A 25,104-nucleotide genomic window follows, 5' to 3' on the forward strand; every position below is an offset into this window, starting at 1 on the left:
AATAGGCTACAATAAATTCTACACCCAATCACGGTAAAAAGCATTTTTAACCCATAAACTGTAATTAGCCTACTGTCCTATGACACAAACAACGATTATTACGGGCCTAAAAGGCCCGATACTAATAGGCTATATAGGGAAAAAATTAAGTAAATTGTATTTCAGTTTAGTTGTTTTTAGAACATCATCTTAGACCTAGACCAAATTTGCCTATAATCAATAATGCCAAGTAGCCTATATTACCCCAGGGGTGAGCAACCTTTTCAACACAAGGGCCAGTTAGGAAAATGTAATGCTTACAGGAGGGCCGCACATCAAATAAACACTAATTCATATTTTCAGCAATGGAGTTTATCTTATAGAAATTTTGTACAAGATGCGGCCCGCACGTTGCCCACCCCTGTATTACCCCTATCCTGTCAAAATAAAAGAAATACAAAATTGTCAGCCAAAGACATACCTTGACTCAACAAATCGAAACTAACATCGATTATGTGTTTACATCACATGGCGGTAATAAATATTTAAAAAAGTTATCGAAAGTTACAAAACACAGCCAAATATGTTGCTATTTGGGAAAATTTCCAAGAGTCTGAATTGTTACAATGATAGCTATGACAAATCAGTCATCTTCCCATTTCCAGAAGCAAGTAAAATAAGCAATATTTGCACCTAGACATATGTTTGGCTTGTTTGACCGGAGATTGGGTAGCCTATGTATGTAGGCTACGTTGAGCACAGTTTACACAATAATAATGTAATATGTAAGACTTTTCAACAGCACTCTGGAGATAGTATTTCTTGGTGCAATTGCATGTTTCATTTGAATATCACTGATTTTTTTGTGGATTCTATGTTATTCATTTGATGTGCCAATTTAAATTTTAGTTTGTTTTTCGCCAAGTTTAAGTTTGCAAGTAAAATAATAATGGCTTTTGGCCAAAGATCCTGCTATACAAAAAACCTAACGACTGTATAATGAGATTGCCTCCAGGATGCAGTTGGAAAATCTTACATAGCCTATTCTACATACAAGTAGAACTCGGTTAATCCGGATCTTCGCCTAATCCGGATGAAACTGGAAGTACAAATGATTTGTAATCTTTTTCTTAAGAAACGGCTTCGGATTATCCGGATTATTTAATCCGGATCTTCGTCTATTCCGGACAAAAGTTGCGCTTTTTCTATCGCTTTATCCGGATTTTCCAGACAGTTTTGCCATTTTATGCTAAAACGTAACGTGGCTTATTGCGAGAAATTTCTTATCTATTGTTCCGTTAATGTGACGCAATAAATTATTGCGGATTCTTCTTTTCATGAACAGTAATCCCTCCTAACGCAAAATTCCTGCACAAATGCCCAAACTCGTACTGTAACTTGAAAAGATGTCGGTGGAATTTTCGGCGGTATGTCGGTGATGTTTTTCCAATAGAAGACTTTGTTTGATTTTTTGTAAGTTTTCCAAAGAAACTCGTCTTCCGTAACTGTTTTCAAAAGTTTTGAGTGACTACAGATTATTCCTACACGCATGTCTGAAGATATAACTTTTGCCAGTGTGTTCTTGCGTTATACGCAGAGTCTACAAATACAATCGTTTTACATGCATAGGCTACTGCATTACAAAAGAATTCTATCGCTAATATGGTGATCGCGCGTCTCGGAATTGGCAGATGACCACACTAATGCATTCAATTTCGGTGATTTTTACCGATTCCCTTCTATCTAGGTAACGTCAGGCTTGATAGAACCGTCATCGGTTAATCCGGATCTTCGCCTAATCCGGATGGAATCGCCGGTCAAATCGAATCCGGATTAACCGAGTTCTACTGTAATTATTGCATAAATTGTGCTTAACATAGGCTACATATCTAATCTCCCGCAAAACAAGCCAAAAAGATGTCTAGATGCAAATAGGCCCCTACTGTTTATTTTACATAGGCTACTTCTGTCCATGAAAAAATGACAGGTTTGTCATGGCTATGATTGTACCAACTAAGACTCTTAGAAATTTTCCCAAATAGCAACATGTTTGACCGTGTTTTAGTAGGCCATGCCCAGTCTCTCCGACCTTTGGAAGGAAAGTGTTGATTGAAAACTCTACACATCAAAGGTGGTGAACTGTTTTATTAGCATCGACAACGCACGGGTACAAAAACACGGCAAGAGCACAATAAACAGCCAGGTCAGAGACTTCAAAAAAACCGGCCTGCCACATCTCACGGGAAGCGTCATGATTGTTGGGTGGCAATGCACCAGGGGGGCCCACCAGCTTAGGTGAAGGGGGCCAAACTGAGAGGTCCAGGAGCTGTGAATCAAAAACCGTGTAGGGCCCTTGCACAAAACTTAGAACAGCACATTTACGCTAGCCTAGTTGCGTACATGTTAGGCTGCAATGTTATTGTTGCAGGTTATAAAAAAAAGTTTACATGCCGGAACAGTTTGGTGACTAACAGGGAGCCAGGAATTTGGACCAGTATTATGAGGCCAGGATTTTTTCGACAAGATTTTGTACCGATACTGAAATTGGCGCATTTTAACCAAGTGGGGAGAAATGAGACACAGTGTCTGAGTTTTCATTTTGTGTAAAGTACTATAATTTATAAAAAAAAATCGCTATTTTTAACTCACATTTTCTTTTTAGGTTCTTGCAACTTATGGACTACCGTACAATAATGCTACAACACTAACCTAACCGCTACAGGAGAAAAACAGATCTACGAGATTAGTTGCAAATAAAATCATGAAAAATGCAGCAATGAAAGTTATTGAAAAGAATGCAGGAATAAGAGAAACTGCTCAAGTCAGGGGCGGATCCAGCAAGCCTTAGGGGCGATTTCAACAAAACACAATGATGCGGAGGCTATGCCTCGAGGATACCGGTAGTCAGTAGGCTGTACCAATTTTTTGTAACTTTGTCGGATTGCTTAGTAAGTTTCCCAAAAGTTGTGGCTTAGGTAACTAATCAAAATGCTTTAATTATTTTTCGAAAAAAATTTGGTCTTACGCCTCCTCAATTCTCGTTTCCATAACGATGCATGAAAATTGATGATATAGGCATAACTCCGCAACCGCTGGAGCTAGAACAATTTTTTTTTCAAAGGTTGCAGAACACCCAAGTTCCTATCTGTTGCCAATACATTTTGAAGGCCTATCTGCAGTACTTTCCCAAAATATTAAAAAAATATGTTTTGATTGCTTAATGCCTATTTACCTTTGAAAGATACCGAATCAAGTAGAATAGCATTCCATGGAGCTACACCATCTTCAACTAAAGATGTTTATATGAATTTCACAAGCCAGCACGATCAAGTTCAAAAAGAAACCAAGCGACAATCAACAGCAAGGCATGCTGCTGAAAAAACTATGTTGGAGTTAAAAGACTGGTGGAAACAAACAGGTGTGGAATTGAAATCAGATAAAGGACTGATCTATATGATCCTAAGCTTGCATAAAAAATATCAAGAACTACAAAAGAATAAGAAATGTTCTTCAAGTAAACAAATTTCGGCTAGAAGTAAGTTTTTAAAAGAGGCTAAAGATATATTTTGGGTAGTGTCCGAAAAATTCGAACAAAAAGCGGTGGCTTCAACCAATCCGGTTTTGGTAGATTTCCAATGGCTGCAAGCATTGAAAGATCAGATCCTACTTCCTACATGCAGTAATTGGACCCAAGGATATGAAAACAGAAAAAAGGGTAAAAAGAAAATTGAGTGATGCAATGATGGAAGTGAAACGAAAAGAGAAGCTTTATTAGATGAAAGTGAAAACATGAATATCAGTTCATCTACTGATAGTGAAGAAGCTGGACCTGATGATGAAAATTTTGAACCCCCTGCCAAAATGTTCTGGGTTCCAAAAGAAGAGCTCTGTTCAAGCCAAACGTTTGCAAAGTAGCAGACAAATACCAGACCAGCCACAGAGCCATAACTAAAATTATGGTAGCTGATAATGTGACAACCGAAAACTCCAACCAGGTTACTGCTTCAGTTATGACATGCAAGCATCATGGAGATTCTGTGAGGTCTTCTGTTGGCACTGATATTCAACAAAGCATCGAAAACCAAATCGAGACTTCTGCAGCAGTGGGATGGCAAAATGCTCCAAGGACTTCATCATGTTGATAAAAGTGTGGAACATGTTGCCATCAACCATCATCCTTCCCTGGCCAGAAAATACCACTAATGACACCATATTATCAATAACTGGACTGCATAATAAATCAAGTAGTGCAGAAAATGAAGCTGCACTTATTGTAAAAGAGCTCCAAAAATATCCAACTGTTAATGACAAATTTGTTGGATTTTGTTTTGACACCGCAGTAATGAACACTGGATTGCGAAACGGTGTTACTGTAAGGCTCCAACAACATCTGGATAGAAAACTGTTGATTCTGGCATGTGCTGGTTGCTGGAGTTATGCTGTGGTGCAGCATGTAGAGAAGTATATGGAGAATCAACTTCTCCATATGAAAGGCTTTCGGTGTGTTTAAGATGCATTGGGACAAAGTCAAGGGCAGCCACTTTGATTTCTTTGACATCAGCAAATTAACGTGCAATTTACAAAGTCGCTGCAATGAGGTGCTGCTGTTCGGACAGGATTTTCTTTAAGAGGTCAAATTTCTGGCCCTGTCAGAAAAGACTACAAAGAATTCCTGTGCTTAAGCTTGATCTATTTAGGAGGAGTCTTACCCGAAGACACAAATTTTTCCATAAATGCTCCTGGTGCCATTTCTCATGCCCGTTGGATGGCCAAAGTAATTTATAACTGCCTCAGTCATTCGATTTTTATTTAGGCAATCTAACAGCAAGGTGCAGTTAGAAAATATCAGCAGAAGCTGGCGATTCCAAGCAGTGCCTAGTTGTGAACGTGACTTGGCTGCAACGCTTACTGTTCTTTTGCAGAATAACTAGACCAGCGCTGGTGTTGGTATGGCGGTAAAGGCATCGTCATGTGACTAGTTTGTGGAAAAAGTGTCTTTTCTTTGCGAGACTGGTTTTCAAAAGTTGCTGCTTGATTAAGACGATGTAAAGATTTGTTATCATGTGATGCATTTGGTTAACTGTGATACCTAGTAAGTTATTATTAGCTCAACCTGTTATTGTTTCATTTTTGAGATCGCTGTTTTGAGAGATTAAACAAGTAGTTGCAAGTTTAGTGGTTAATTAAGTAGCCTAACGGTATTGGAAACGTAACCAGAGTAGATGGATAAAAAAAAAGTATATTCAGCTATTGAAGTTGCCAGTTTGGTTGATGGACCGGATTGCATTGGTATGAGTCTTGTCGAATGCAAATTATGGTGATGTAATGCGTAAATTAGGTTGCATGCAGTGTGAGATGATTGCCAGATTAACAAACTGTGAGAACGAGAACCATGGCAAAATATGAAGTGGGGCCATAACCAGTGGCGAATCCAGAATTTTGTGGTGGGGGATCGATCCGGGCAAGGCATGCCAGCAGCTCGTGTGTCACTGAAGCCGACCTTTATGGCAGGGACCTGTAAGGCCTTCCCCAAAGAAAGTATTGAAGATACACACTGATTTTGGTGCATTTTGAGATAATTTATTTGCACAAATGAAGAAGTGAATATCAGCCACTCTTGCCACTATAAGTAATCCGGCACTGCTAGTTGTCGTAAGTGCATTCCAATTCATAGAATATCTGCAGGATATGTCGGAAATTTTAGGCATGTCGGAAAGAACCATTATGTTAAGGAATTATGCAGATAAACCTAAAAAAAAGTGGACCAAAAACTGGTATGTTTAAAATAACTGTTAAATGCTGCGCTAAGTTTGGTTTTCTTCCGAAAGCAAAGAACTGAAATGTGTACATTTAGTCAAGGTTTATCATTCCTGTAAACTAGTTTCTTGTTTTCCACCAAAACAGTGCGGAATCTCAACACCCAATAAGAGTAAGAAATTAATCAATAAGTTACATTGTGTTGTGTAGGCCTATTAACTCTCTACTGCTAGCATTATGAACATTGCAAATGTACAGTATGTGTACAAAGGTTGTCAAATTTATATTTCAACTACAATAAAGGAAATGCTTATCTTTTACAGGAAAGCATGCCAAACTTGATATAGATCAGAAGATTGTTGACTGGCTGTAAAAAGTTACCTACCGTTGAGTCGCATTACTGTAGAAACACTCCCACTTATACAGAAAAAAGTTTTTTTACCCTGGAACAACTATAGCACAGCTTTACCGTCACTATGAGAAATCAGCTACAAATGATGTCACGAGAGTTGGCAAGCATTGCTTACTTCAGCACAGTCTTCCACGAAGAATAATATTCTGTCTTCATACCTCGTAAAGATCAATGTGATATCTGTGTGGCGTTCAAGTACGGTAACGTTACAGAAGAAGATTATAAGGTACATGTATCTTCAAAAGAAGAGGCCAGAGTTGAAAAAAATAAGAACAAGGAAACAACCAGTGAGAAAAAGTCGGTGTGGACAATGGACATGCAAGCCGTATTACTATGCCCAAAATGCAAGCTAGTTCCACGTATTACAAGACCAAATTGCAAATTCACAACTTTACGCTATACAATGTGAGTAGGCTACTCGCGATGAGTACTGCTACATCTGGAACGAAACGGAAGGAAATCTTAGCAGAGAGATGTTTACAGTAGCAGCACTTCGATAAATATTTGAAGGATCACCGAGATGTTGAAGAGCTTGTGATATAGAGCGGTGACTACCAAAATAGAAATACCACTCTTGCAAACATGTACATGCTCTGGCTCAAAAGCAGGATAATAAAATTTTTCAAATGTATCTTGTTGCTGGCCATACACAAATGGAATGTGACAGTATTCATAGTGTGATAGAAAGCTTGTCGTAGATGTGTTTACGAATCGAGATTATAGCTTGTTGATGCAAGCTGCCAGAGTTAATCCAAGGCCTTACATAATAAAGCAGCTCAACCATACTGATTTCATGAAGATGACTAAGGATTCGACTTATCTGAAAAGTACAAGACCTGGAAAACGACCTGGAGATCCCACAGTACATCACATAAAGGGGTTGCAATACCTTCATGATGGTGCTGTTTTGTTTAAGCTATCTCTTACGGAAGTAACTGTTTGGAGGTCCTTGCCTCAAAGACTGCAAACAGTGCATAAAGTTCGGTGGGAACGAATGTTCCACAGTCGATGTCATACATAAAGAATGTTATTATTTCTACGACAGTCTTCCCTATGATCCTTGAACTATTGAATATGCACAGGCTGTTGTATAATAACTTTCTGGAAGATTTTAACTGACCAATTCGTTTTAACAATGACACTGCGTCTCATCAATGTATTTTTGGGCACCCTCTAGTATACCTGATAAGTGATAATTAAGTTGAATTCAGAACTTCCCTTTGAACAATTAAATCAGCATAAACCACTAGAAGATAATTGAAATCGATGGAAAAAAATTGGATGGTAGAGCAATAAATCCAAGATTTTATATCTCGTCACCGCAACATAATCGATAATATCTTTTGACATCGAAAAGAGGTCGGTCTGAACATTGAAATCCTATCCATGTTTGACAACGAACCAAAATTACTCTTCCTAAGTCACTTATGATTACTATTATTATTGTCTAAGTCTGTTTGTAACCAACACGCTTGATGGAAAACTTAGTTGCAATGTTTATCCTGTATGTCATGTCTTATACCTGTTTTAAACAAATTTTCAACAATAAATGTGTTTTCGTTAAAAATGGGAAGTTTTTTTTCGTTTTTTTTAAAACTTAAAAAAATGACTTGGCAGTTTTTTATTATTAAGCTGTCGATCTATGTGGAAACTTCAGTTTTGATGCATTCCATTGCAAAATAAGATGCTTTGTAATCAGCCTTTCTGGTAAACGTGTAACGAAAATCAGTCGTTGGTCTCACTTGAAAGAAGCTGGCTTCTCAAATGCATGGAAGTAACACACCAAAAATCTATATCACAAGAACAAGTAAATTACACGAATTCTCGAGGTATTGGAGAGACTGAACATTCCCCTGAAACAGTTGTTCGGGCTTTAGAATATTTTGCCTCATCCCGAACGACTTATAATATTAAGCTTCAAAGGGAAGATTATGAACTCCCAGTATGCGCACATTAACCAGACTAACTGCAGAAGTAAATACCAGAAGTGACAGCAGTTATATTACAAAAATATTCCCGCAAATGAATGAAAAACAAAAGTCTTGCACTTTCCTCTTGGATGAAGTTTATGTGAGGCCAGTGAATGCAATATCATGGTGGTGTGGTATTTGGAAAAGCTCTTAACAATCCATCTTTGCTAGCCAATACCGCTTTGTGCTTGGTATCTGCATTGTTTGGTGGACCAAAGCTTTTATGCAAAATGTTGCCAGTGTGTAAACTTAATGCAGATTTTCTGTTTCAGCAAACAAACGTCATTCTGGAAGCTGTTAAAAATGCTGGTGATTGTTTGTGAGGACAATAAAGTTAACCAAGCTTTTATGAAAAGTTTGACACAGTTGCAACATGGCGAACAAAAGATGACATATTTCTCCTGTTTGATTATGTACATCTATTAAAAAGTGTCAGAAATAAATGGATTACTGAAAAAACTCAGTAATTACAATTTGAAGAAGGTGGAACCGAATAATATGTTGCTCGGTGGTCTGGTCTTAAAACTCGTCACAGATTGGAGAGTTCACAACTGTGTAGATGTCAAGGTTGTCTCTCCAAAGCCCATAGAGCGACAAAAGTCTCGACATGCTTACAGGAGTTTTGTGACGAGACTTTAGCTGCACACTAGAATCATCCAGAACTTCGTAATGCATCTGGCACAGTTAAATTTTTGAAAACTGTCATTGATTTCTGGAAAGTTGGGAATGTACATTGTACATGGGCCATTTGAAGATATACGTCTAAATGACTGGAACAGCTATCAGCTCACTGCACTGAAACAGTTCGAAAACACTGCATAGAATAAGCGACTTTGCAGATCGTATATGCCCTACAAGAAAACGAGTGAAAAAAGTCTTACATGTAACACTGCTAAAAATTTGTCACACACATATAAGAAGATAGTGAAATTGACTTAAGTTTCTCTTATGCACATTGCACAACCCATAACTTTGTTGCTTTAGCCCAATTTACCACTGATTCTCTTGAAAAGCAGTTCAGAAAACTCAGTCAAGGGTCAGGCGAAACATATTTTATTTTGGTGCAACAGTCCTTGAGAATGTAGCGATTGCCAAGACAAAGCTGATGTTGCAAACTGATTAGGAGTTTTTGTTTGAATCTGAAAATACATCAGGCCATTCTTGCTTAAAGTGCAATTATTTATGGAAAGACTTGTGTAGTTTGTGTGAAAAGCTGCGAGACATGAAGTGTTTATCACTCGACACAAATATGTCTCTGGTCTACATCGCAGGGTATGTTGTTTGAAAGGATGAACACTGCAGTGACACCTACTTCATTTATAAAAACTATTCTGGATTCACCAGCGACCTTAACAGGGGTCAATTGACAAAACCTGGTGATTCTGTCTGTCAATGGGCATTCTATTCTTATACTGTAATGTATTTCATTCAGTAGCTGATCAATGCTGTTCAGTGTCTTTGTGTAACATTCTGATTTTTACCGGCTGAATGTGAGCCAAAAAAATAGAAAACAAGTCTTTCGTTTAAAAATTAGTGCGATTTGTATTCTCCACGCTCTGTGAGAGAACCGAAACAAAAAAAATTTGAAACTTAGCATATAAGCAAGTTCGTCGACAATGTAATTTTTCCTCACTTGCTATCACTAACATTATATCTGCATTGCTGAACTGTTATGTGCTACATACATTTATACTTTGTTATTCGTTAATTTGTTTTCGTATACACATTGTCTTTCGTTGTGCTTGTGTTACTGACGTTGAATCAATGTTAAAAATAGCCGATTATGCTTGTAAATAAATATTGTTTTGTTGTGTGCATTTGTACCGTTTCATTTAACATCTATTGTTTCATCATGTACTTTACTTAAGTGTGTCATTTGTTGTAAATCAAACATAGAATGCACATAACTTATCAGATATTTAAAAAAAAGATTATTATTTACCTTACTGTACTGTTATAGTATCAATCAAGCAGGATTTAACAAAATTCGAAAACAAGCCTTAAACAGTGCGTTTAGCAAGTTACAGAGATGAGTTTTTTCGTCTCCAGCTTGAATTCCAGTTCGCATGATAGCAAAGCAGTTATTACAGTAAGTAATTGGAAAAAAATAGTCATGTTCAAAACACAATCTGTGATTAAGACAAAAAGAACAAAGTGAATTGCACTGATTTAAAAAAATTATGTATCCCTACTCTCCCCTACACAGTGCACATTGGTGGACATCTTTCATCCGATGTCCAGGATGAGATGTTTGAATTACTACCACCGCTGAGTATCGGGGTAACTAGAGGTCTGTGAAAATGAGGCTGACTGGCTATTGTTGAGTTTTAAAATTTATAAAAAAAGCATGAACCGGGGTCCAGTTTTGACATGAGTCCAATTTTGACATTTTATACACCAGAGTGGTAAAACACCTTGTCAATTATGTCTCTTTCGGGAACCCAGTTTCACCAGAAATTAAATCTCGATTTTCGATTATACGTGGGGCTGGTCCAGGTTTTGTGCATATGATGTAATCAACGGCATTTCTAAATGTTGGGAAATCTGTGAAATGTTGATGTTCAGTATCTTCTTTGTCCAAAGTAATGCCTCTCATAAATGTTTCATATGCAGAACCGTCACTACGAAAGATATGGTACAGCAGTGAAGCTACTTTGTGAATATACGGGTGTAAAGTGAATAAAAATGCATTGGGACCAGCATCAAAAGTGTAAGCTAATTTCGTTTTGCCACAAGCTTGATTAAAGGTATGAACTAAATCAATAATACGATGAGAAGTTGTGTTTAAGTATTGCAAAGGCGGATATGTGTCTTGGCAAATAGCATGTAATTGATTACTTTCTTGCATACAAATCTTACTAAAAGTAGAAAAGTCTCGTTCAGAAATGGCAGTTTTAAGCATCTCCAAGCGCTTAGGTACAACGACAGACGCTCTGTGATTTAGCAAAGATGACGTTTCCACACTTAACCGCATTCCAACAGTACTGCCTGTACTTTTTTTTCGCCGAGATGTAACGACAATAAAAACGAAAAGATCAGGCCAATGATTTTCGGTGAGAAACTGCCTGGCAACACTATCCGAGCCATCATCGACGTCTCCACCTTTCAACCATTCAACAAACCCTCCGAAAACGCTTCTACATGCGCTTCCAGATCCACGTCTTGTGATATGTGACAAGTCCCCTTCAACTTTGAATAAACCACCCAAAGCCGCCACCAAGGCCGCGTAACCAGCAGCAGATGACGCCAACCCTGCCGCAGTCGGAAAATCGTTTTGAGAACAAATTCGAACCTTCTGGTTGTACTTTATGACGCTAGTTGCATCTTCTCCGCGACGAAGAGCTTGCTTTCGCGCCAACTGACGAATCTAAAACAGCAAACATGTTGCAATTTTAAACAGGCCTAGAAATATCCGGCGGTCATGGAGGACATGACCTCCGGAATGACCTCGAATGTCTGCCGAAGCCGACGCATTGGTCGGTCATAAATGACCGCCGCAAAATTCTTGACAAAAATAGAGCTAATGCAGCAAAAATATATTTTAAATTTGAATTGTTACAATTGTTTGTTTAACGTGAACAAATACGGAGCTGAAACAATAATAGTACAGGCAATTGCTTTAAAGATCACATTAGAGTGGCGTGGTTAACGAGCTGATGGCAAAAATAGCCATTTTTATATCATTTCAACGCCTTGCAATGTTGCCTTGAAATAAAGTTGTCTGAACTTTTCGGCAGGACATGTATTCTAATTTTAACAATGAGGATTATTGCGTTACATTGATCGTTTGTTAAAAAGAAACGTCACAGAGAAGCAAGTCTCAGCTGGGTTCCGCACGTGCTTAGGCGAATGTGGCCACCTAAATGTCCGCACCTAAATATCCTGACGCCACAGTGTGCGCGCCTATTTGACCGGCGCCTAACTGTCTGCGACTAAAAGACTTGCTCCCCTGATTTATTTGCAAGCAATGTGCTCCAGTTTACTTCAGGGTCGGTTAATTAAGCCATCAACCATTGCAGAGTTATTCTGTTGTAGAAAATCTTCTTCTACAAACACGACTACACATTACACAAGTCTGTAGTGTGATTTTGTGTAAAATCTACATGCAAAAAATATGTCCGGTTGAGATATTAAATGTCCGCAGAAAGGGTCAGTCCGGTAGGACATGCTTTACCGCCGGAAAAAAGTACAAATTTCGAGGCCTGTTTAAACAATCGTTTTTGTGGAGAAGAAAAATCCGGCAGTTTGCATTGTGCTAAAAGATAACTGGAAGCTAACTTTGTAAACAATCGATGATGAATTGCTGGTACAAAACACTATGAACAAAAATTAACATGGGCTAAGTTACTAGGTATGAAAAGTCGTACATTGATCAAACTGTAAGAGAATTGTACCATTCTAAACGCCGTTAACATAAACGCAACAAAAAAATCTATTTTTTTCTGACATTTTGCAGATCCAAATCAGTGAATGATGCTAAAGCTTCAATGTTAATAAACGATACAAAGCAGTAACAAAACAAATGATAGATTTTCAATAAACGTTTGTGCATCTTCTTTTTTAATTCACATTCCAGTTCATTGAAACGTATAAACCAGTGGTTCTCAACCTTTTTGTTTTGACGGACCCCTTTTGGTACCTTCGAAGCGGTGGCGGACCCTTAAAAATTTTTATCTGAAATTTTGGTATATTGCTTCTCCTATAATAATGGAATCAAATGTTTGATAAGTTTCGAAACTACACACTTAGAAGAATTTGCTGAACTCACAATGCATTTATGTCGATTAGTCGATTAATGACATTGACGAAATAATGTTATAAGCTTTATGTTGGCGCACAGCATCAAAAATCAGTCATCTTTATTCTTTATGTTCATTTGATGTTTTTCTATAAATTTTATCAAAAATCAATAGAATTTTGCAACCGTTACAAACAATTTCTCTCTTTTTTCATTTCTAATCCAGTCTAATTCGTTATAATCTTTGTCATTGCAAAACTGCGAGTGGTGATAGACTGCTCACTAACTTTTGCATTTCTAAGTTAAGCATTGATCAATAGACTGCTGTCTAAAAAGAAATAAATTGAACATGGCCTTATTAAAAAAATAATTCATTTATATATATATATGATATTTTTTAGTTAAGAAACCAAACCTTGAAACTTTCAAAGGACATCGCAGATCGCACCAGTTTGTTGGAAAGTACAGTTTGAAAATCACCGTAATACACAAAGCACAACTAACCAATTTTTAAATTTCTTAATTCATTAATCATGATGCAAACTCGGAAACTTTCACAAACCCCCTGAAACCACTTTGCAGACCCCTTGGGGTCCGCGGAACCCCGGTTGAGAACCACTGGTATAAACCAATCAGAGTATTCATTGAGGTATAAAACCACCATAATCTGGAAAACTAGAAAGTGTAACACCTCAGATAGACACGCCTTGATCCTGTCATTATTTTTCACATCTTGTTCTACTCCATTCAACCAAACTCTATCTTCATCAAATGATTTTGAAGTTGCTGCAGTTGTGATAGCTTTCAAATCATCCTGAAAAGAATTCTTATTTTAAACACTGTTAAACTTAAAACTAAATGATTCATGAGTGATGTATCACAACAAGTCACATTTATTTCCAAGATTAAATTATGTACTAATACTGTATAATATAATTAAAGTAACTTGCGTTCTTCTGGTGACTATTTACTAGGTTACCTCCTGATGTTAAAGATGATAACTAGCTTTTTGTATTTCCGACGTTTCGTCAGTCAGCATGACTAACTTTATCAAGGTGGCTAAAACAGAAAGATGGTCAGAACTTTTCCTCTGTGTACAAAAAATTACTTTAACTTTACCTTCACCTTTTCCTTTGCTCAGAGCTTTTTCTCTATCATTGTAATTGCTAATCCTTTTTTCTGTCTTGTCTGATGTCTTTTTAACGTTTCTTGACGATGGCCCTAAAGATAGATAAATTTACGCTGTTGGAAAGTAGCCTATTGGTTTTAGGCATTCACTGTATTCAGTTAAACCTGCAGTCATCTTGTTACGTGTTTTTAACTCTGATTCTTGCTGCTTTACTTTATTCATTTTATCAGTATGTTTTTGTGTTGTACCATCGTTGCTGAACAGGTTGTATTAACCTGTTTTAGCCACCTTGATAAAGTTAGTCGTGCTGACTGACGAAACGTCGGAAATACAAAAAGCCAGTTATCATCTTTAACATCAGGAGGTAACCTAGTAAATAGTCACCAGAAGAACGCAAGTTACTTTAATTATCAAATGCCTGGTGAACAGTCTCACGCTGTTTTTACTGTATATTATAATATATATAACTGTGCACAATAAATCATCTTGGTAGTTACCGATAGTACAATAACTCGATATGTTCTTACTTGTAAAATAAGCTGAACTACCCAAAGATGTTTTAGGTGAATGATAATCTTCATTTACTAAACAAATTGTGATAGTTTAGCTTATTTTGCTTCAGGTGAAACATCTTGACTCTTGTGATGTTTATCTTACATCAAAAGAACATACTCCATTTCATTGAATTAAATGCCTGGTGAACAGTTGCATTCAACTTTAAACACATTGGTAATTTAGTTTACACTGACCTAACAAAAATGAAAATATTAAGCAGCAATTGTCCAAAGCCGATACCAGTGTGTCCAACTCTTGCACACCTCAGCTACAAACTGGGTAAACAACTAAAATCTTACTTTATTGTCATTTATAAATCTGAATGACATAGTGAGTCCTACTACTACTAGTAGTTCTTGTTTGTTCTAATCTAAGCTGATTACTCAGTAGTATTTTTAATAGGATGTGGCGGTGGCTGTATCTATAGCACTAGTGTTGCAAGACAAAGAGCTCTGCCTTAATTAAAGAAAAGTTTAAAGATGTTAAAGACATTCGGAAAATTTTGAAGTCTAAGTCTTAGGTACAGAACAAAACCCTAACCCTGGCACCACTGCTGTGAAACAATGGTTTTTGATCGCAATCATGGCAACCAGTGCCATAAATATAGCCACTTCGTTTTTTGATAGTTGATTCAAATTTCAACAGATGTGGTAAATTTGTGATAAGTGCCATAAAACTTAAGTTGAACTTAGGATATTAGACAAACTCAACGATGCAAATTTTCTGAAAGACAGGACAAAATCAAAAACTCAACAATCAAGAAAGCCTTCATAAAACTAATGCTGTCATATAAAATATGGAAGCTGTTGTTTACAAGTCTCCACTCTAGTTATCAATGCTATAACATTCATATATGCCAAAGTTTGGAATCGACCAAGGCATATAAGGTGAAGTGTGTGAGTAGTAAAGTAAAGCAATTTCACTCTATATTTTTGCTCGATTTCAATGTGTGACGTTATGGTATTTTTAACCAGGGCAAAACTTGTAATATACCAGCTCCAAAACATGAAATACACTAAATAAATACCTGCAATGCAGTCTATCATTTAACCAATTTGCACCAACTCTTTGACATGACAAGGAATTTGGCAAGACACAATAAGAATAATCTAGACAATTAAGTTAAATTTATTGGTCAATACAAAATTTTGATATATATGATCGATTGATCATGTTTAAAGCTTTTTCACAATATTAGGAAACATAACATCCAATGCTGAATTAAGTGTATGACCACTCAATGCTAAAACAATTGTCCAATAGCCTAGAGTAATTTTGCGTTTATTTCGTAAAAAAGAAACTAAAAGTAAAGTTGGACACAAGCTATTAATTAAAAAAATAAATATTAAATTGTTAAGCTTTTAAATGCAGTTTCATACTTAACAAAATACTGTTGATTTACCTGGTGCAAAGTAATGCTTAATGATGCATTCAAAGGCAAATTCAACTTTTCACAACTTTTTCCCCAATACTTGATAATAGCAATATTGATAGGAGCACTACATGTTACCATATCGATTGGGGACTCCATCGTGATTATGCTTGCCAAGTCTCAAACTACGCTGCAGTCGGTTTAATTACATTATTTAGTAGCCTGACCTATTTATAAATGAAACACAGTTAAGTAGACCTGTGGTACCTAACTAGTTTAAAGTGCCTCTGAATTTTATCAGGGCACGTGCTCTTAATCATCGTCTTTTCAAAGTGGTTTGTGATCAGATGGGATCAGAACACTCTGTTCTCCTTTATCACACCGAAGTTCGGTGGCTCTCTATAGGAGTCTCGTTTTGTTTCGAGTTTTCGAACTACTTGGAGAAATCGAGATTTTTCTTCGAGAACGCAAATCCCCGTTGAGTAAACACTTTGGCAACAACAAATTTATTGGTGCATTGGCTTAATTGACAGACATTTTTTCAAGTTTGAACCAGCTCAATATGCAAATGCAAGGAAAGAGTGTTAGCCTACCATTATAAATTCAGGGCTTTCAGACAAAATTAGATCTGTGGAGTAGAAGAGTTCAAAAAGAATTTACGCAAATTTTCCAACATTTGATGATTGGAAAGTCAGTAGAAGTCGCAACGAGATTTCTAACCTCGAAGTGGAAATATACCAGCACCTTGCAACCTTAAAAAAGAACTTTGACGGTTAGGCTACTTCGAAAGTGAAAGTTTTAACAGTAGCCTACTGCTCTTTGGATAACTCATCCCTTTGAAGCCAAGTTAGAAAGTATTGCTGACGATGATCTTTGCAAATATGAATTGATTGATCTTCAATGTTCAACAACGCTTTGTTCCAAATTCTTATCGTGCAATGGTGACTTTTCCAAGTTTTGGTGTGGATTTTGCTATGACAAAATCTATGACGATATCTTTCAATGATATTTCAACATAAGAAAATGTTCAGTATTGAGTTTTGGCTAAAAATCGCATTTCCGCCTTTTTCCTATTTCAATAAATTCCATTAAATTTCGAAATTTGCTCCAATAACTGTGGAATTAAAACAGTCAAAGTATTTAATGACCTCACAATTGCTTCTAAACAATATCTTTCAATGATATTTCAACATAAGAAAATGTGCGGTATTGAGTTGTTGTTAAAAATCGCATTTCCGCCTTTTTCCTACTTCAATAAATTCTATTAAATTTTGAAATTTACTCCAATAACTGTGGAATTAAAACAGTCAAAGTATTTAATGACCTCACAATTGCTTCTAAACAATATCTTTCAATGATATTTCAACATAAAAGTAGGTTCGGTGGTGAGTTGTTGTTAAAAATCGCATTTCTGCCTTTTTCCATGTTGCAACATTTCATTCTTTCATGATGAAGTTATCGCTATGTTAAACAATATGTACGCCAAGATCGTATTTCCACGTTTTCTACATCGGCATTAAATCGCTACTTCTGCGGACAATACGCCATTTCACGCCCGGCTTATTTCCGCGTTCCGCCTTTTAAGCCCCTAGTTTTTATCCTCTCGAAGTGAGACGCTAGACCAGTGGTTCTTAACCTGGGCGCTACCGCCTCCTAGTGGGCGCTGTTAACTTTTAGAGGGGCGGAAATATTCAGGGGGTGTTATAGGGGGCGCTACATTCAGAAGGTGTAACGTTATTTTCCTCACTGCAAATTTGCTTTAGTAGTTCTGCTGGGGGTACGAGAATCCACCGAGGATGAGGAGCTATATACAGTATAGAGATTGTGTTTAACAAGGGAAGTAGTGATTCTCTCTCAGAGCATTCTATGTTGACCTATACAGCACAATGCACAACACCATCCGACAAGCGTGGACGTCGCTATAATAGCACCTGGACTGGAAGCCAAACGCTAGGCCTCATCTTGGACGGCAAAGAGGATTGCCATATTGGCGGTTTTTAAAAGTTTTTTTTAATTGTTTCAGCATTGTAAATAGTTAAAAAAAACTCTGTTTTATCAATGGGCAGTAGCCTATCTACAAACATCATGTTTGAAAAGGTAACTTTTCCCGACTCTTGATAATGCTTTTCATAATATTGCATTTTGTCAACTGCATGATTACTACCAAAACCTAAGGTGTTACGTAGTAAGCGTTGGCGTTAAAACCACCAATATGGCAATCCTGTTTGCCGTCCAAGATGAGGCCTAGCGTTTGGCTTCCAGTCCAGGTGCTATTATAGCGCGACAAGTTACTGATAATAAAAAGGCCTTTGTTGTTGATAATGGGCATTGTTTCCCTTTCCTTGTAGTAAGTAAATGGCATTTTGTGGTCAGCTTTTGGCAGGGACAGCGGACAGGCAGTGCAAGCAAACCATAAGGACTGGTCATAATACTAGTCTGTCAATAATGGTTATTAGTGTAACTCTTACTAACTACTAAAAAATCAGCAGAGATGTGCATTAAGACTTTTAAGTTAAGAGCCTTAAGGCACATCTGTGCTGATTTTTTAGTATTAAAACTAACATCGGCTTAAACTAGTTTTTTCTTACTAACTAATTACTACTGGCTGTAGGCTAGCCTTATAGTCTTGGAAGAAAATGTCAAAACAGAAATCAGTCAGAAGAAAATATTTGTTGTTTCAGAGTATAGTTTATTGATTATTTAGCAAACTGCTAATTTAGTTGCTATTACTATAATTAGCCAAACCTAAGATGAGTAGGCCTAACCAAAAGCGAAAGTGTCGCCAGTATTCCAGTGAATACTTAAAATATGGTGTTATTCCTTCTGTGACTAATGAACAATTACCAATGTGTTTAATATGCGAGAAAACTTTTACAAATGAAGGAATGAAACCTTCCAGAACGATTGATCATTTGAAGACAAAGCATCCCGAAAAAGCGAACAAGGATGTTGCATACTTTTGTGATCTGAAAGTAAAATTTGAAAAACGCCCCACCATTGGAGCACTATTCAAATCATGCGGAAATGAAGTTGAGAAAGGACTTGTTGCATCTTACAAAATATCGAAGCTCATTGCAAAATGTGGTAAATCGCACACTATTGGTGAAACTCTTATTATACCAGCAGTGAAAGAAATCATCAGCACTATGATGGCCACTCAAAAAGATGTGACACCTTCGATTCCACTGAGCAATACTTCTGTCTCTTCCAGAATTGATGAAATGGCAAATGACATTGAAAATAAACTTTGTGATGAACTCAAAACAACACAGTTTTCTTTACAGCTTGACGAGACAACACTACGCGACAATGAGGCTTTGATCATGGCTTATGTGCGCTATATAAATACCAGTCGTAAAGTTATTGAGGAGTTTCTGTTTGCTGAACAATTAGAGGTCGACACTAAAGGCTCAACGGTTTATAAGGCAGTTGAACAATTCTTTAAACGGAAAGGAATTCCACTTTCGAATGTTATTGCATGTGCCACCGATGGAGCACCATCAATGGTTGGACGCCATCGTGGATTTATAGCACATTTGAAAAGAGAAGTTCCGGACGTATTTACAATTCACTGTGTCATTCACAGACAACATTTAGCTGCAAAGCATCTCAGCGACAGATTACATAGTACCCTGCAAGTTGTTATCAGTGCAGTGAATAAGATCAAAGCCCATTCATTGAATGACCGCATATTTCGCCAACTTTGTCATGAAAATGAAGAAGAATTTGAACGGCTCTTGCTACATACACAAGTCCGGTGGCTTTCAAAAGGAAAATGTCTACAACGCTTTTATGATCTCTATGATTCTGTTATTGATTTCTTTAGGTTTAAATTATTGGATCAGAAAGTGAGTTCAGATTTGGAAAGCAGAAGAGCAGACGTTGCTTATTTGTCTGATATTTTCAACAAATTAAATGAGGTCAACATTAAATTGCAAGGAACCAAAATGTGTCTCATCAAAGCAAAGGGAATAATAATGGCATTTATTAGCAAACTAGATTTCTACAAAAATTGTTTACTAAGGCTAGACTTAAATCAGTTTCCAAGCTTAAAAGCCTTACAGGAAAACCAAACCGATGATTCATGTTTGTCAGACACTGATCTAGACTGCTATTCCTCTCATCTTCAAGCATTGAAAGAAGATTTGGTGATCAGATTTAAAGATCTCAAAGAATTAAAAATACCAGAGTGGGTTGTGAATCCATTTCAGGCTGATGCAAACAATTCTGATCCAAATCTAGTTGAAGAACTTACAGACTTGCAAAACGACTTTGAAAGTGAAGTGTTGTTTCAGCAGATTGGCTATGAAGCTTTCTGGCCAAAGGAACACGTTAAATATCCTCATCTTTGGGAAAAAATCAAGTTATTGCTGTTAGCGTTTCCTTCATCATACCTGGTAAAGAAGGGATTCAGTTCAGTCTTGCAACTCTTAACTAAGCAGAGAAATAGACTGCAAATATGTAAAAGGGGTGATCTGAGGCTCTGTTTATCAAATATTGAACCTGATATAATTAAGTTAGCAAATTCTCACCAGGCCCAAGGTAGTCATTAAATACAATGTATTTAATACATTTTTCCTGCTTTTTCAAAGTGCATTTTTTTATATATATCTTATTATTAGCCTACGGTTATTATTTTGAGTTTTTTGTTTGGGGCACATGCATGTTGTAAATGAGAACTGAGTGAAATACTGCCCCTATTTCCTTGAAGTAATAATAAATGTGAATGTGTTTCTTTAAGTAAATTTACCATATTCTCACAAGCTAAGTTTTCATTTTCTAATTGCACAGCGCTACAATGCAGAATCCGATATAGCTTCACTGTATCACGCATCATCTTTAGTAGGCTACAGCCCTTATATTATGGTGGGCGCCAGACTATGGAAATCTCTGAAAAGGGGCGCTGGGGAAAAAAAGGTTAAGAACCACTGCGCTAGACGTTGCAGTTTAAGAACCAGCTTTTAGATTACAAACATGGCCCCGACTTGTTGATTACACACAGCACACAACAGACCAACAAGGCAGATAGACACAAAATCATGTGAATGCAACGTAATGCGAGAGAGCAAGTACACGTTCTGTGAATTTCCAGACTGAGGATTTGTACGCAACACATGGAAAAACAGTGAATTTGTAATTCTACCTGGATTCCAGAACTAATTATTTATGAAAAGACGTGTGCAGTGACCGCAGTAGCTACAACACACTACATTTATTGCTGTTAGCAAGTTAGTTTGGTGGCTTTAAATAGTTTCATCAATCTTCACTTCAGTTTGTTTTATTTCTGACTCTCACAACACAAAAACAATAGCCTATATGCCAAGAATAGCAAAGGTCTACAAAAAGGTGAAAGATATGTATACAAAACAGGAACATGATGATGCCAAAATAAGACAATCAGGTTTAAATACGGTATGACACGATCGCAACATCTAATGTATAATTTGATGGTTTCAGTTTTACAATTTTTTTGTTTTATTTCTGTTGTTTAGGCCTACAGCACACCTGAGTGCATATTGAAGTCAAATACCATGCTTAACTGAACGAGTGAACGTGTGCATATATAGCGTCAGAGGCTACCACAAATATAGCTTATGCCTAAAAAATACTCAAATTCAATAAGTTGAAACCAGTTTGAGCACATATAAATTGTACAAAAACAGCAAGCATTTGGTCGGTTATAGCTGCCCCAGAAAAAGTTTAAGTGTCCCCAGGTGGGGTTGTGCCGAACAGGTTGCAGATCACTGAAGTAGACGATAGTAGAATCCAATTAATGATTATACTCACCACTATTATAACTAAATTTCTTAGAACAACATTTTACTATTGATGCATTAGGGGCAGGGAAAAACCCCATTTTCCATTATAAAAACCCTAGTAAATACATCCAGCGACCAGACTATTATTGCAATTTCAAGCAATTTTGATATACAATGACAAAAGTGGGAGGAAAGTTGCCAGAGCTTACAATTTTTTTAGCCAAAAAAAAGGTTCAAATTAAAAAAAATTGCAAAAAAACGACAAAGGTTTCTTGCAAGTAGTCCAAAAAGGATGCAAAGCAAAAAGTATTTAACGTACACTTAAAATGACCAAAATTCTTGATAAAACAAGTTTTGCTCATATTTGTAGGTTTTATTGCTAAATCCTTTTTATTTATCGTAGTTGTGTGCCTTCCTCTGCACACATACTCGCATGAATGAGTACGGTACGGTAGTTAGTTTTATTTTATTGATATATTATATAGTGGTGGGCTGGTGGCTAACTAGATGACCGCTTATTGTCTTTCGCTACCATGATTGCGCCATAATTACCAACAGCTGTAACTTACATTGCATTGTTTTTACTTTTCATTTACTGCTGTTTTTTTACAGTCTGTATTGCGCTATTGAAACACAATAAACTGACTTGAAAAAAACAGAGTGAGATTGTTCACCAGGCATTTGATAAATAAAGTAACTTGCGTTCTTCTGGTGACTATTTACTAGATTACCTCCTGATGTTAAAGATGATAACTAGCTTTTTGTATTTCCGACGTTTCGTCAGTCAGCGCGACTAACTTTATCAAGGTGGCTAAAACAGGTTAACACAACCTGTGGTCACAACGGTAAACCATAATCTCTTCGTGGGAAAATTGTAACATAAGATTCCCTGATCCGTTCGTCTGTATGCAATGACCGAAAGAAACACTCCTTTAAAAACGTCTATTCAAAAAGTGTATTTCTGTAAAAATAGCCCACTTGGCTGTCGAAATTGGGACGCAACACCGTACGCCACTAAAACTTTGTTTGTTTGTTTATCTTTATCCTGCATTGCGGGAAAGCGGACTTGAGCGCTATGCATCGGTGTACGCCTTCCGACGTACACCTGACCCACGCTGCAGCCGACGGCAATGTCTGTTTCCGGTTGTCTACTTTACTTATGACTTAAATTTGGTACTACCCATTACTCGAAATCGATCACTAGGTAGAGGCAATTATCGTTAAGTTTCTTGCCCAGAGAAACAACAGCAATTGCGGGTGGTTGGAGTCGAACATGCAGGCTCTCGACTGCGAGCCCAACGTGCTAACCACTCGGCCACGGATGCCGAACACGAACTTGTCACTACAGAACAGATTACTTGGATAAAGACGGAAATTTCGTTCAGCTAGCAAGCACTAAGCAAAACAGTTAAATATGCGACCAACTTTCAAGCTACAATTTTACGAATGAGAGAATAATTTGCAATATTCAAAATCGCACGTAAGCAACTAAGCATCTTATGTGACGTAATAATGATAAGCAACGATAAAATATTCAAGCAGCTGTTCAAGTTTGGCTCACACCTGTTCAAGCCCGGCCAACACCTGCTCAAGTTTGGCTTACACCTGTTCAAGTAATTAAAGATTTAACGATGATGTAATGTTATGCTGCACTGCTGCAGCTGCAAACGGTTGTGCAATTTAAGATTTAACGATGATGTAATCTTTGCTATTTTCTAGCAACAGTCCATGACGTAAGACGTCAGGTTTAGTAGACAACGGTTCTATGTGACGTTTGATATGAAAATTGTCCGTAACAACATGTTCAGCAACGATGGCACAACACAAAAACATACTGATAAAATGAATAAAGTAAAGCAGCAAGAATCAGAGTTAAAAACTAGGGATTGTAGATCATAGTGTACCGTCCCTATTAAAAACACGCAACAAGATGACCCGCAGGTTTAACTGAATACAGTGAATGCCTAAAACCAGTAGGCTACTTTCCAACAGCGTAAATTTATTTATCTTTAGGGCCAGCGTCAAGAAACCTTATTGACTTGACTTACAGTATTTGTCGTCTGCGGCTCAGTTTCAGTGAATAGTAAACTCACCCAACCATGGTTAACTACTGATGTCTGACAACTTAATTATTGTGCTCTCAACCCTCAGCACTCAATATTCTACTCAGTTTGGCCATAAAATCATTGTTTTAAAGAGACAAACTCATTTAAATTAACCATGGCTATCAAAGGAGGTATTTTGAAAGCTTATTATGCATGAAAATGCAACATCAATAGGCTACTTTAAAATAACATAGTCAAAAAACAGCCCCAAAAAAAGCCACCCATCAAACCGAAAAATAAACGTCAGCCAAGGTCAAAAGGAGCCGATTTGGCCGAAACCGCCAAACTGGCACCTTTGTTGGGGAGCTATCAAGATTGCCAGGTGGTTTAAAATGCAGACAAAAAACGATAAATTGGCCTAATTTTATAGACTGTGTACGAGGGCTATGGCAAGTCATTTGGACATTTTTTAAAGCTTAATTTCCTGTGATAAGCTTATCAGTAAAGTGCTGGACCCCAAATAAAACGTTTTGCATAATTTATCTTAAAATGTCTAAATTGCAGAGTGCAGACTTAATTAGGCCCGTTAGCTCAGTGATTAAGCGCCCGATTCAAGATTACGTGGCATTGGTTCGGCTGTCGGGTTCAGTGCTTCCACTTCTGACAACTGATAAATCCTCTTCAGTTTCCTTTTTTGTCCTGAAAAATCCCTTTTTTCTTAGTCGGAAATCCTTCAAAATTTCCTTCATAGGCGAGGTTATTTTTGACGTTATTTAAGTTAAAAAAGGTGCTAATACAACTTTAAAGTTATTATAACCTCGTTAGGCTAAAGCTATTTTCATCTCAATTTTTTTTCAGTAGCACTAGTATGTCGAAGCAACGTTGTTTTATTAGAACAGTAGGCTGCACAAAAGCAGCACATATTTTACAAGAACATGGTTTACCGGTACCGTACGTCCTTTGTTCACTGTCCAGCCAAAAAACGTTAGTCGGTTCTTGGACATTTACTACCTGGAGTCTTGGACATCATTAATAATAATAATAATTGTAAATTTCCTTTGCATTACAAGACATGTACAGTTGTACAGTAACCGAATCATTCATATCAAGCATTGTTGTTGGTTTGACAGTTGACACCTGTCAGAAGATATTTCATTTTCTTGATAATAATAATCGTGTTTTTATTTGCGCCCATTGCGATAACATACAGTACCGTACACTGCGATCACAGATGCAATACAACAGACGACAGGAAGCAGCGAAGTGGCATATAGTCTTTGAGTCACCTGCTCCCCTTATTTTGGCATGCCATTAAGTGTCTTTGAGACACAGCCGCATGCTCTGGAGCGGTGTCGAACCCACGTCCTTTCGAACGTCGTGCAGACGTT

General features: G+C 37.2%; 2 protein-coding genes across 2 annotated transcripts; one reads left to right on the forward strand and one right to left on the reverse strand.

The window, feature by feature from the left end:
• Positions 1 to 10,418: 10,418 nt before the first annotated feature.
• LOC145772700 (diphosphomevalonate decarboxylase-like) lies at positions 10,419 to 16,053 on the reverse strand. The gene is made up of 3 exons (XM_082584573.1): positions 15,943 to 16,053; positions 13,548 to 13,670; positions 10,419 to 11,485 (listed from the first exon to the last, which is right to left on the reverse strand). The coding sequence occupies exons 1-3, from the start codon at positions 16,051 to 16,053 to the stop codon at positions 10,541 to 10,543; spliced, it is 1,179 nt and encodes a 392-aa protein (XP_082440699.1). The 3' UTR covers positions 10,419 to 10,540.
• Positions 16,054 to 18,758: 2,705 nt separating this feature from the next.
• LOC145772481 (protein FAM200C-like) lies at positions 18,759 to 20,465 on the forward strand. The gene has a single exon (XM_082584358.1). It carries the CDS (start codon positions 18,759 to 18,761, stop codon positions 20,463 to 20,465), a length of 1,707 nt encoding a protein of 568 aa, XP_082440484.1.
• Positions 20,466 to 25,104: the final 4,639 nt, after the last annotated feature.

Source organism: Aplidium turbinatum, chromosome 6 (assembly GCF_918807975.1).
Source record: "Aplidium turbinatum chromosome 6, kaAplTurb1.1, whole genome shotgun sequence".
Taxonomy (NCBI): Eukaryota; Metazoa; Chordata; class Ascidiacea; order Aplousobranchia; family Polyclinidae; genus Aplidium; species Aplidium turbinatum.

Bases quoted from the DNA above. Each gene is read 5' to 3' on its own strand.
- LOC145772700 (XM_082584573.1), bottom strand. From the start codon at position 16,053: ATGGTAACATGTAGTGCTCCTATCAATATTGCTATTATCAAGTATTGG. The intron at 13,671-15,942 runs GTAAATCAACAG...AATTCTTTTCAG, and splicing joins TAAGCATTACTTTGCACCAG to GATGATTTGAAAGCTATCAC. The intron at 11,486-13,547 runs GTGTTACACTTT...TTGCTGTTTTAG, and splicing joins TCAAGGCGTGTCTATCTGAG to ATTCGTCAGTTGGCGCGAAA.
- LOC145772481 (XM_082584358.1), top strand. From the start codon at position 18,759: ATGTGTTTAATATGCGAGAAAACTTTTACAAATGAAGGAATGAAACCT.